The sequence below is a fragment of the Rhineura floridana genome, chromosome 12 (genome assembly GCF_030035675.1).
Source record: "Rhineura floridana isolate rRhiFlo1 chromosome 12, rRhiFlo1.hap2, whole genome shotgun sequence".
NCBI classification, from domain to species: Eukaryota; Metazoa; Chordata; class Lepidosauria; order Squamata; family Rhineuridae; genus Rhineura; species Rhineura floridana.
Window position 1 is genome coordinate 7,950,256 of NC_084491.1, and position 13,348 is coordinate 7,963,603.

At 43.4% G+C, this 13,348-nt stretch overlaps 1 protein-coding gene across 1 annotated transcript; it reads left to right on the plus strand.

Annotated features, from left to right (window-relative positions):
- The first annotated feature begins 353 nt into the window (after positions 1–353).
- Positions 354–10,969, plus strand: PURB (purine rich element binding protein B). Its single transcript, XM_061592589.1, has 2 exons — positions 354–5,729; positions 7,481–10,969. Exon 1 carries the CDS (start codon positions 899–901, stop codon positions 1,931–1,933), a length of 1,035 nt encoding a protein of 344 aa, XP_061448573.1. The 5' UTR covers positions 354–898; the 3' UTR covers positions 1,934–5,729; positions 7,481–10,969.
- The last annotated feature ends 2,379 nt before the right edge of the window (positions 10,970–13,348 follow it).

Below are 13,348 nucleotides of genomic sequence, written 5' to 3' on the forward strand. Positions count from 1 at the left end.
CGAATCGAGGCCCATTCGTTCCTGGCAAAGTAATCCTACACACGCTTCCTCAGAAGTCCCACCTTGCATTCACTGGCAGGGGAGGCGAATGGGGGGGGTATAATTTCCTAGGGCTGCATTTTTTTTAAAAAAATTTTTTTTACGAGGGCCTGAGCTCATTGTCCACTTGTGACCGTGTCAAACTGTGGGGTTGAGGAGCGGGAGGAGGAAGACTGAGACGAAGGGCTCTCTTTGGGAAACTAATACGTGACGGGCAAAGCTGTGATCTTCTCTCACGAAGAACGCAAAAAGCCCAAGCCCGGAGCTGCGCGCGCAGCCGGAGCTGTACCCTGCTAGTGCTCGTGAGGGCGCGAACAGCTTCACCCTTGTCGCAGAGAGGGAGGGGAAAGGAGGGGAAGGGAGGTCAGGTAAAGACGAGCGAGAGAGCGCAAAAGAACGAACAGAGAGCCTCGCGCTCTTCCCCCCCTTTTTTTCTCCCGCTTATTTCCACCACACTCTTCTTCGGGTTGGGAGAGCCGGGGCTTAGTTAGAGCCCCGCCGGCTGCCGGCTGTCGATCATTTCCTTTCTCCGCCTCCCTCACCCTGTACTTAGGCAGGGTAAGGCAATCAGTCACCCACCGGAAGTGGGTATTGGCCGCGAAGAGGAGGAGGAAGAGGAGGCGGCCTCAGGGAGCGAAGTGCATGTGTGCGAGCGAGCGAGGGAGACGGAGGCAGAGAGCAAGCGAGCGAGCGAGGAAGGCAAGCAGGCAGGCGCGCGCCTGCGCGAGTGTGTGTGCGCGTGTGTGTGTGGAGAGGCAGGAGGCGGCGGCGGAGAAGGAGGGAGAGACGGACGGGCGGACGGGAGAACTGAGGGCAGGCCGGGCCTGACGGCGACGACTGAAGAAATAGGGAGAAGAAGATGGCGGACGGAGACAGCGGGAGCGAGCGAGGGGGCAGCGGGAGCGGCAGTGGCGGCGGCGGCGGTGGAAGTGGCGGCGGCGGGTTCCAGGGACACCGCGGAGGTGGAGGTGGCGGCGGGCCTGGCCCGGAGCAGGAGACGCAGGAGCTGGCCTCGAAGCGGCTGGACATCCAGAACAAGCGCTTCTACCTGGACGTCAAGCAGAACGCCAAGGGCCGCTTCCTGAAGATAGCCGAGGTGGGCGCGGGGGGCTCCAAGAGCCGCTTGACTCTCTCCATGGCGGTGGCCGCCGAGTTCCGGGACTACCTGGGCGACTTCATCGAGCACTACGCACAGTTGGGGCCCAGCAGCCCCGAGCAGCTGGCCCAGGCCTCGCCCGGCGGGGAAGACGGCGGCGGGGGCCCCCGGCGGGCCCTCAAGAGCGAGTTCCTGGTGCGGGAGAACCGCAAGTACTACCTGGACCTGAAGGAGAACCAGCGCGGCCGCTTCCTCCGTATCCGCCAGACCATCAACCGCGGACCTGGCGGCGGGGGAGGCGGCGGCGGCGGGCCGGGCTTCCCCGGAGGGCCGCCTGGCCTGCAGAGCGGCCAGACCATCGCCCTGCCCGCGCAAGGCCTAATCGAGTTCCGCGATGCCTTGGCCAAGCTCATCGACGACTACGGCGCCGACGAGGACGAGCTTGGTGGCGGCGGCGGCGGCGGGGGCCCTGGCGGCGGGGGCCTCTATGGCGAGCTCCCCGAAGGCACTTCCATCACGGTGGACTCCAAGCGCTTCTTCTTCGACGTGGGCTGCAACAAGTACGGCGTCTTCCTGCGCGTTAGCGAGGTGAAGCCTTCCTACCGCAACGCCATCACCGTGCCCTACAAAGCCTGGGCCAAGTTCGGCGGAGCTTTCTGCCGCTACGCCGACGAGATGCGAGACATCCAGGAGCGCCAGCGGGACAAGCTCTACGACCGACGAGCCGGTCCCGCTGGGCCCGGAAGCGGCAGCGGAGCTGGAGACGATTCCGATGGAGACGACGTGGACGACGACTGAGCCTCTCCTCCTCCTCCCCCTCTCCCCATTGCTTTTGACAACCCCCTTCTTGTCTCAGCCACTTTCCACTCCACCGGGGAGGTTGCTATGGAGTAGGGGGCTGGGTGGAAACAGGGAAGGAAACCTGATCCCAAGCTCTCCTCCCCTCATCCTTCTGTCATTGGAGAGAGCCAGCTTTGAGATTACTTGCATACATCCACTGACCTGCACCACTTCTGGAGTGCCCTCCTAGTTTTCTCTATCTGACCCTTTAATTTTTCCAGGGATACAGCGTATGTTGGCCCATCCTGAAGAGCCTGGGTTTTACACCATCATTGTCCTGCCCTGCAGAGAGGGATTCTTGTGGCCTCAATTAACCTCAACCCTAGCCCATGATGAAGAGAAGGGGATCTCTGGCATCTAAATCTATTCCGCCTTCCAAGGCTCCTGCTCTGTCTAATGGCTGAGATGTTTTTTGGGGGGAAAGGGAGGGAGAAGAAATACATGGATGTCAGCTCTCTTTTTTTCTCCCACCCAGCCTCTTCACTCTTGCATTTTTGAAACTGTGCCCCACTACTCTTGAAACCAGCATTCGGGAGAGTACATGGCCACTGAGCGCTGTTTAAAGGAAGGGGAGAAGCCACCACAGCTGTCCAGATCAGTGGGGTTGTGATCCTGATGGGGCAAGTTACAAAGATCAGTCATGGACTTAGCCCAGCAGGAATTTGGGATTTAAAATGAGTCAGGGAAGAGGATATAGCCGGTGGGCTGAGGAAAGAAACAACCACTCCAGAGAGCTTTCAGAAAGGTTGTTGGGAGGGGGGAGCCTGTATCTGGACCAATGCCCATTGTTGTCTTTTTCTTTTGCAGAATTGTTTTGTTTTTGGAATGCAAATTGCTAAGCTCCAGGTGCCTGAACTGGAATTGATAAATGAATTATTTTAAAGCGGGCAGGTTCTAAAGATCTTAAATGGCATTTCCTTTTTCTTTTTTAATGGGGATTGCAAACAGGTAGATTAAAGAAAAACAGGCATAAAGCACAAGAAATGCAAAGTGGACTGGTTGCTGCTCCCTAAAGTTCTTCCCCTTCTCTCCAAATAAGGTGAAAGCAAATGGCTTTAGTAGGAGGTGGAAACTGGAGCTGCCTTTGCTGGCTTCAGAAGATGACCTAGTCAAATAAGTAAAATCTGCAGATGGGTTTTTAAAAAGTAAAATCTTAAAATTTTAATTTGGCAAAGGAAATGTGGCTACAAGTCTGATAAAACCCACATAGGAAACTGAAGGTTTCTTTCATTGTGCAAATCAGTGGACATGTTCTATGAAAACACACACCAAGAACCTCAGGTCCAGAAGTCCAGCATCAATTATCCTTTTAACAAGATTTTTTTAACGAAAAGAGAACTGTCCATTTCTCAGTACCTCACATTATGTTAACAGCAAAGTCGGCAAGAATGGATTGTTCAGAGCAATGTATGTCCACTCAGAGTTTGATATCCATCGCTAAAAAGGAGCAGACACAAACCAACAAAGTTGGGTGACTGTGAACGTACCCTAGCAGCATTTTAACACCTACAAATGTTGTTATAGACTGGCTGTTGCCAATTTGTCCAGCTGTCCTTCCCAAACAAAGTTGGGTGTCCCCACCCAAATAATTGCCTCATCTATATTTTAAATGGATTCTTAACCTAAAATGATATTTTTTTAAAACGAATGAAGTCAGACCTATCCCCTCCAAAAGTGTTTTTAGATACATTCTATACTAGCAACTTTGAATTGAATGGGAATTACACCATTCATTACAAAGTTTCAGGTATTATTTCTGCAACATCTTAGAGGCAGGTAAACCTTCCTCTACAATCTTGTTTAATTGTGCATGCCTGTCCTTTATTTGAGCTGCCTTTTTAATTTATTGCATACCCTTATTACCTTATTTTGGTATTACTCTTATCTATACTATCTTGGTTTTGTATTTATTAGAAAGCAAGGAGACTTGTGAAAGGCATTTCTTCACACAGTTGTAGCTGTACTGGAGAAATTGGCTGGAATTTTCTTTAAAAAAAATTAATTGGTTATGCTATACCTGTTATAAAGATCAGTAAATAATGTCAGAATAGTTTACCACAAAATGTTCAGCTACACAAATGATTGTCTATTTTAAAGCTATTTCTTTCCCCCCCAGTGTCCATGGTAGATATTTTAATTATAGCTTTGAAGAAACTTTTTTTCCATTTTTCTCCGTCGCAAAGAACTTGTTTCCTGAATTGTAATGGGAGCAATAGTATTTCTTGATGTTTTAATTACATCCGTATACTTGTACTGTATTTTGTACTCTCCAAGGCAGCTGTTTTCAATAATGTCCTGCTGTATTACCTTTGTATTTTTGTTCAAATGTATATAGTTCTTTGCTGCGGAGAACAATTTTCATCAACAAAAGTTTCAGCAGTTTAACTGGGATACCACAGCCCTCTAGGTTTGCAGAAAACTACGTAACTAATTAGAACTCTAGGCAGCAATGAAAATTGAGGCTGCAAATGCTTGGTGTATATTGCTGTAACTCTTCACTCATTTTAAAAGTGTACAATACTTGTATAGACCAACAATGTTTTGCTGCTTCAGTGGTAATTGGTTTTTTCCCCTTTTGTTGCTCAGCTGCTGTGAGCCAATTAAGATGCAGTACCTCTCCTTTACAGGAGGATTTTTTTTTTTTGCTGAATTGCAGTAACTAGCCTTACCTTTGTATTATGTGGTAGTGACAGGATTTGATTGTCCCTGGCCAGTGGCTACATATGCTATAATTAGCTGTCTAGGAAGTATGTGGAAGTAGACAGAAGCATATAACACTTGTATGCCAAGAACGCTGCCATATATGGTGTAGGCTTTGGCAACCAGAAAAAAAATCTCCTATGGCCATTAGACCAGTTAAACCAATGTGTATTGAGTACACAGATGGACACATGACCCAAGGTGCGTAGGTGGTGACAATGCAATGTGTCAGTAAGAGAGTCTCAATTAAAATACTGTCCAGCTTAAATATGAATTGTAGGCTTTTAAATTTTAACTAATATTGAGGTTGTCTCACCATAGCAGGTTAACGGCCAAACCTCATGCTATAAGAAAATTAGTCCTGGTGGCACAAGGCCTTGTTAGGTGCAGGGGCTTCACTAAGGAACTTATTCCTTGTGATTGCTGGGTAATAGAATTCTGGAGAGTGGGGGAAGGGGGCTTGCCTGGAATCTGTACAACTTTGAACCTCCCCTCCCACTGTGGAATTTGGGACTTCTGCGATTCAGACAGTAAATATTACAAAGATTGTTTCAGGGTCATTTGGAAGCTTTGGTTGGCCTCTAATGAAAGAGGAATGATATTTGACATAGGGCTAACTGGTAGAACTCTGTCTCTCTCGCACACGCACCTTGTACAAACTGCATCTTTTTTAAAAAATCACACTGCTCTCTAAGCCTCGTAGTTCTGTCTCAGTGATTGGTCTCTGCAAATTCTAAATAGGCAGACATGTCCCTGTTCAGAGTAGCTTCTGTTTATGAGATGGGGATACTCAGCCACATTGGAAAAAATGTATTGCCCGGATTACATCTGAGGTTAATGATCTTATTCCTGTTTATATTCTTGTGCTTAAATGTGAATTTGGGTAAAGGCTCCCCCATTCTTGGTGCTGCAGTTTAGATTGTATCTTTGCATTTTTCTGCAGCAACATTAATGATACCTCAGTGCAGTTTACAAGCTGCTGAATCTGGCATATCTGTGCTTAAACTGGCTCAATCACATTAACGCTACTGGAGTAAAGCTGTCACACATTCAGGTATGTTGATGTAAGTGGCTTGTGGATCACACTGTCGTCTTAAAAATGTAGATTCTATGGGGGGGAAATGAGCAATCTCCCTGGGGGGAGTTCTGCATATCCAGCATTTCTAGACTTCTATTGTCCTTGGAGCGATGCATCTGCTGTACAAAACAAAATGTAAATCTTGTATAGCACCAAAAATTGTAAATATTTGAGGCATACAGGTATAAACACCCGTAGCTTTAGCTCACATCTAGTTATGGGTTCATGTTCTTATTTCCATAACTGTCTGCTGCAGAGCGGTCGCAAGCCTGACAGTGAAGGCTTTTTCTTTTTTCTTAAAAGAAAAGGTGGTTACTGTTGCTTAGCTTGGAATCCTCTTTGCAATAAATCACAGATCTGTTTTAAAATAAAGTAAGATTTAAGCTTCTGCTTCAGTTTCTCTCCCCCAAAACACACTTTATTATCCTGTCCTAGCTTATAGATTTCAGGATAATGGGCACAAAAGACAGGTTCCAATAAGCCCTCATATTGAGTGGTCCCATCACTGACTGCACACTTCAGGTATTGGAATGGCTGAGGATGATTTGTGATCTGTTCCTATCCTTAAAGGGGATGTTGTGTATCTGTGCACAGGACATTTGAAAAGTGGCCGGCTCAGGCTTCTTTTCTCTTGTAAGGGCAGCAGTTTTGTGATTTTGATGGAAAACTGTTCCGTGCATAAATTTGCATGGACATCTCAACATTTTAATGGAAAGATTATGGTACTTTATTTGATGCACAATTTAATCTCTCAGCAGATATTCAGTTTTTATTTAAAAAAAAAACTTGTGGCCTTGACTCTTAACTTAGTGGAATGGAGGAAAATTTAGTTTTTCCCTTTATGAAAGTGGCACCTTTTTGGCTTCAAAATTACTCTAATTCTACATAGTTCTTAGAAAACATGTTGATATGCTTCCTTTTTAAAGCAGATAAAATGGTAAATGTATTGGAGTATGTTTGCTATGAATTGCATTTAGTTTTGTAAAAAGACAATGTAATTAGGATTACCAATCTACTTGAGGCTAAATATTCAAAATTTAATGGACCCCTGAGACTCTTTTATATGTGTTGCTCAAAATTATTTCTGAAAACATACTGTGTAGGCAATTTTAGTTTTACCCAGCAGAACCCTTCAAGCATATCTATACTACAAATCTGAATGGTTTTATACCAGAAGTATTGTGACTTTCCTCAAAGAATCTTGTAGTTTGGTGAGGGTGCTCGGAGATCTGTAGGCCCACATTCAGACCTACAATTTCCCCAGGAGAGAGAATGCCTATTAAATCAATTAGTGTGGTGTAGATATGCTCTAAGCTATTGCACTCAGACCAGTCTTCTGCAGTTGAATGCTTAAAAGACGGTATGAATGCCAAACAGATAGTGGCAGGTCTCTTATGTATTTTGTTCTTGATTACTTGTTCACTGATGAATTTGCACTGTAAATACATAATCTTGATGTACTTCTTGATAGCCTGATCCCAGGTGTGCTGGGGGAATTTAGAAAACTTGCCTCTTGTCCAGTAATGCTTCTTACGGTAACTTAGTGCCAGCAAAATTACTGTAGTTGTATGTTGTGCTTGAGCATTAGCCGGATCATCTTAATTGTCAGATGGGGTTTTCTTCTTAAATTGTATACTTGGGGATGATTTATTAAATTAATGGCGTATGGCTAAGGGTGGGAAAGGCTGGTTGTAGTAAAAGAGAATTCCTTCTCCTCCCCCTTGCAGGTTCTGAGGGACCTTGCCTTTTGTACTTCGTTGTTTTCAGCCAACACAGGAAGAATGAAAAAAAGTTAAGACTCATCGGTTGCTTTTTTGAGGTATTGTGAGAGAAAAACACGTGGCTGAAATCATAACAGCTTTCTCATGTAAAGTTTCAGGTCAGAGAAGTTTGCTATTTCAAGCAAACATTCAAACATCAGAATGTGGCAATGAACCACTACCTCTCGTACCTGTAGAATGACAGTTAATCTGCAATGGTGCTAGACTTAACTCTAAATATAATCAGATTGTTTCTCTGTTGTAATATATGGTGGGGTAAGGTTTTTCCTTTTTTAAAAATATCCCACCGTTATGGTCTGGTCATACAAACAAACATACTGTATAGTTGTAAGGAGTAAGCAATAACACTGGCTGGGATCTAAAGAACTGAACTACTAGTTTTGTGCACTTGAGCTAGGGCTGGATTTGTGGTTCTTAAACAGCACCCCATCATGTTGCATGGCAAGCCACTCTTGAAATGGAGAGGTGTTTCAAAAGTAGTTCATAGCATGGAGGATCTCTGTTCAGAGGGAAGCAGTCCAAAATTTCACTGTATATTATGCCATTGGGCACACTGAAAGTGACTCTTAGGGTTCCAGCCTCTAAACTTCAACTTAACCTTGCAGCAGTATAATTTAAGGCCGGTTGTATATTTCCTTCCATCTGATTTGAGAGGGGGAGAACTTGTCATAGACTGTAAAGGAGTACAGCTAAGGTATATGGGACTATTCCCAGAAAATTTGGATAATAACTGTTCTACCCTCACTCATCTTAACCTTTTTGAGTGTAAGCATTAACTGGCCAAAAATGCTCACTTAAGGAAAGAAGAATGTTCCAGAATGTTTACTAACTGACTTCTAATCAGTTATCACCTTGGGGTTTTTTGTTTTTTGTTTTGCTAGCCTTCTCATTCCAGACCCTTTTTTAAATCTGTCTAGTGGGGGGAGAGAGCTCAAGGTTTCAATGTGTACTGGAAATACCAACACAATTTTGTCTCTTAAATTCCGTGTAGGGAAGGTTAAGTGTGCTTTGTCAAAGCCATTTTGTAATATGCTGCTATGTAGCCTTAATTTCATAATATATTGTGTGTATATGTACATATGCACATACATACAAAGTAAGTGGCCCACAACTAAGAAGTTTGTTGAAGCTATTGTAAAAGTACAGGAAAGCTTACTGCTGCTCCCCCTCCATCCTCAGTTTACCACTGCTTTGTGTAGCCAAGGTAGACTGTTTTTAAAACTTGCAGAGAACTTAATTTAAAATTGCAGTTGCTGTACATCATTTTAACCCAGGCAGATTTCCAGGGCAAGATGTTTAATTTCCTGCCCTGCTTTTTCTGTGTTGAAAGGCCCATCTGGTTAGAAAAATCCTGTATTTGAATTCATGCGGGATTTACAATAATATAGCTTAATCTTGTTTCTTCCCACTGTCCTCTCTTCACAGAATTAGAGCTGTTGACATGCTGAAACTTATAGAGTGCCATAATAAATGGGTTCCCCAATTATCTTCAGACTTGTGTGTACTATGTGAATATTTTTACCTTACCAATATTTTTGCAGGGTGGCCAGCTAGAAGGGCAGGTCATTGGCACAATTATATTAGCTAAAAACATGAGCTCTTCTCCATGTTAACTTATCCTCCAGCACCTCAGACCATTCCTGCTGATATGTGAAAAATAGAAAATGTCTTGCTGAACCCAGATTCAGTGGTTTTCATACTGCTTCTAGGAAAACGGGTTCATCAGAAGCTTATTGGGTTTCTTAACATGAAGACTTTCTCCATCGTACCAATGTGCCGCTGGAGGGAAAGGTTAGGGCATTTTGGAACATATTCTTGTGCGTGAGAGACAATGGCAGGTCTGATCAGTGCCCCTGTTTAAACATATGTTAGGATATGTAGTACGCAGGTTCCTCAGCAGATGCTCAAGGCAGGCAAAATCTTATGTGAAACAGGTTCTCTGAGGGGTTGGTGAGTTTGAAAACCAGGCAAACATCGAGTGACAACAGCCCTTGTTGTGGTAGGCAGTTTATTTTTCTTAATGTTATATTGCCAGTTACGAAGTGCTGGCAGTCTTCCATGTTTTGTTGAGACCAATGGAACAAACACTCATGATCTGGTTTTAAGGTCTTTTGCTGTTTTTCATTGGTTCATTGAATTAACATTTGCACTGTGGATGAATCTTGCAAGTGCAGATCCTCCATTGAAATGGATGGATAGTGCATCTCCACTGTGCTTACTGGCTTAGCCTCTAAAGTCCATTTCTAGTGGAGGGTGTAACAATCAGCAGCCACTTCCAATTAAAGGTATTGGGTGATATTTAATGCTAGTCCTACTCAGAGTAGACCCTTTGAAGTTAATAGACATGAATAACTTATGTTCATTGATTTCAGTGATTCTCCTTTGGGTAGGACTTAGTCGAGTACAACTCATTGCTTACTGCAGATACAATCTCTTGCTGCTCAGTTTCATGCTAATAGATCTGTTGAAAATTATATGCAGGGTTGTGAAGAAAGGGCAGGGTTGTGGGGAATCATTGCCCTTGAGGAGTGGAAGTTTTGCTGGGCTGAATGTACAATTTCAGTAGTGAGCAAACAGTTTAATTTGGTATAGAGTTGAGAGAACTTTGTGTAAGTGATATAATTGATCATACATGGATGTAATCAACCCATATGTAAATATACACATGTTTGTACATTGTATACATAGAAAGAGATGTCTGTATACATGTGTATGTATTTATAAAAATGTTTCTCTGCTAGATGGTAAATGCAAAAGTAGCTCTAATTTTTATATCTATATCTATCTATATATATATATTAAAAAAACTCCCCCCTATAAATATATTATATAAATGCTAGAAGTTAATTTGTAGTAAAATAAGATTGATTTCAGGAATATCTGCTGAGAGACCAAAAAGTTCATTTTTAAGTACCTTAATTAAAGAGTAAAGTTTATTCCTCTTGTTTATTTTTTTATATAAAAAAATTAAATGCACTTTAACTGGCAAAACACACACACAGCTGCATGGTGCAGTTTCAAGCGTATGGAAATGTTTTAAAAGTGCAGCACCCATTCAAAAATATTCCTTCTCACCGATCAAGCAGAGCGTTGCAAATTATTTAAAATCCCAGGGTCCGAGCTGCCTGTTTGTCTTGCTGCCTGTTGGCTGAAGCTTAGATTCTGATTTCCCTTTTGGGGAGGGGGGGCTAGCAGGACCGCTTTTTAAAGAGCAATGCAGATACAGCCAGACGCTACAGGCTGTTGTCAAACAAAGGCAGGTCCTGGATTTACCACTAGCTTACTAGCAAAAAAGAAGTCCAAATGACATCAAGAACTCCTCATGCTAGTTGAGCACTCCTTACAATAGCAGGTTTTTGCAAATGGAGTTTTACAGTCTATATTTAAAAAATTGTATGTTTGTAACAAATAAAAGTATGCGGAAAAGTGAATGAACCATGTGCAGCTGTCTCTGGTTTTTTTATGTGGTGGGAAATGTATTTTATGTGATGCCTTCAATTCCGATTTATGAGCGACCCTATGAATAGGGTTTTCATGGTAAGCGGTATTCAGAGGTGGTTTACCATTGCCTCCCTCTGAGGCTGAGAGGCAGTGACTGGCCCAAGGTCACCCAGTGAGCTTCATGGCTGTGTGGACTTGAACCCTGGTCTCCCAGGTCCTAGTCCAACACCTTAACCATGATTAATCTTTTATTACCATAGGCTCTGTTGGGTTTGTCATTAATTGAATCACACTGTGCTACAATATTGCCTGTTTATAAATAGGGGTGGAAAATATCGAAGTAGGCAAGTATAACAAACAAGCAGGGTTATATAAATATATAAACCAACGCATAGGTCTTCAGACATGACAAGATCCTATAGAAAGAGCGAGCTATCCCATCATCTCAAGCACTGAAGGTGAATGCATAGAGTTGGGCAGGAAGCACTCCTCCATTATAGGGGGGGAGAGTGAAGTGGGCTATCCTTTGAGGGAGCAGGAAGGAGCTTGAATAAGTGATAATGCCATCTCCCAATTGCTATCTGTTAAAGATAATTTTATTTATATGTTCACACATGTGGAGGCATCCTAGAATAATGTATAACAAAATAAAAATGCAGACAAACTCAATAAAACAACATAAGTATAGAATGCTAAATGTTCATCCAAATAATTTTTATTACTCTTGTAGTCAGGCGTAACCCACAAGGGGGTGGGGGTACATACAGAGAATAGGCTGAGAGACAGTAAACGTGTTGCAGGTCATCCAGTGATTCTCTGCCTGAGCGGGGATTTAAATGCAAAAATCCTTGGAATCAACACTTCAGGAGCATGTCACTTCTTAACTGTTACTGCCATCCCATAAGAGAAGACCTTAAAACTAGGGGATCTGCACAAGCTATGGCAAGGCATCTTGGATCAAATCTGCAAAAGTGGATCTTTGATTTATTGTGGTCTGCTTAACATATAATTTTGTAATCCATGAAGATTATAGGCCAAAATGACCAGAAAAGGTAGCCTTTTTGTGCTGTATGTTTAAAAAAAAACTCCAAAGAGACAGTAGGTGGATCATTCAAAAATCTATGGTGTGGAATGCTTCTCTGAATGCATCTAGTATCAATCACTGTTAGAAATACTACACCATTTGGAAGGTTTGCGGCTGTTTTTTAAAGGCATGTGAAGTCTTGCACAAGGAAGAAATGTAGCTCCTTTCCCCATTGAATATTCTGGCAGCTCAGATTTTGTATTAACCATTTTGTTATCTCTTGAAGCAAAATGTGACATATTGTTCACGGACTGCTGTGGTTGGATTTGTCATGTGGTCCTGGCTCCCTATGCTCATGCCCTGTTGATTTTCTTGCTGCCAGCTAGGAAGTGTCTTAAGGAGCACAACAATGCAGTGTTCTGCCTCTGGTGCATTTCTTGATTTTCTTACCTATTTTTAAAGAGCAAGTTTCTAGCACCTGTGGCTGCAGAGACATGATGAAGTGTGTGGACAATGTGTGGTGATGCAAGGGTATGGGTGAATATGTTTTCCAGTGATGTGAAGCAGGCCTTCAGGGCTCATTGGTGCTTCCCATGATTAGAAAAGCAAGAATAATTAATTAAAAATAGTATGCTGCCAGAATAAAACATTCAAGTTATTAATACAATATTGCTAAAATCTGGCAGATTCGTGTCTCAATGCAGAATTGCCTGGGTGCAAAATGATATTTTTTTCCTTCTTCAGTGTGGAATACATACAACCTGCTTACCTGTCCCTGACACGGTACTGCTTCTTGCCAGTAAAATCCCAGATCGTGCAAGAATGCCAGGCTCAGTCTGGAGCATGGCTACTTGAACATGTTTATGCATTTAAGCCCACAGTAATACAGTTGGTTTGCATGAGTGGAATCTGGCATGAGGTTTGACACTTTCTGGTTTGGCTGCAGAGTATACAATTGACAGTAGCTGCAAAAGGACAGTTAACTGCAGCGGTGCTGTCAAGGCAGAAGTTATGGGATCCACTTGGAATGAATAGGAAGGCCCACAAACAGCTGTCTTAACCACATTTTGATATAAGTGAAGTAATACACTTGACAGTCTAAAGAAGAACATCCCCTGAAGAGCATTATGTCCAGAGTTTAAAATTAACTAACTGGGTAGCTGGAGTTCTGACTAGTCCAGTGCGCTTGCACTTGATACCTGCTTGCTGGCATAGGGGTTGCCTCATTTTTAAAGATGCCTATAGGTGCATTATAGCTGGTATAGCACAGTGGGGAGGAGAGCCTGGCTGGGAGTCCAGAGTCTGTGAGTTCAAATCCCGCTCGTGTCTCCTGGGCGTCAAGGGCCAGC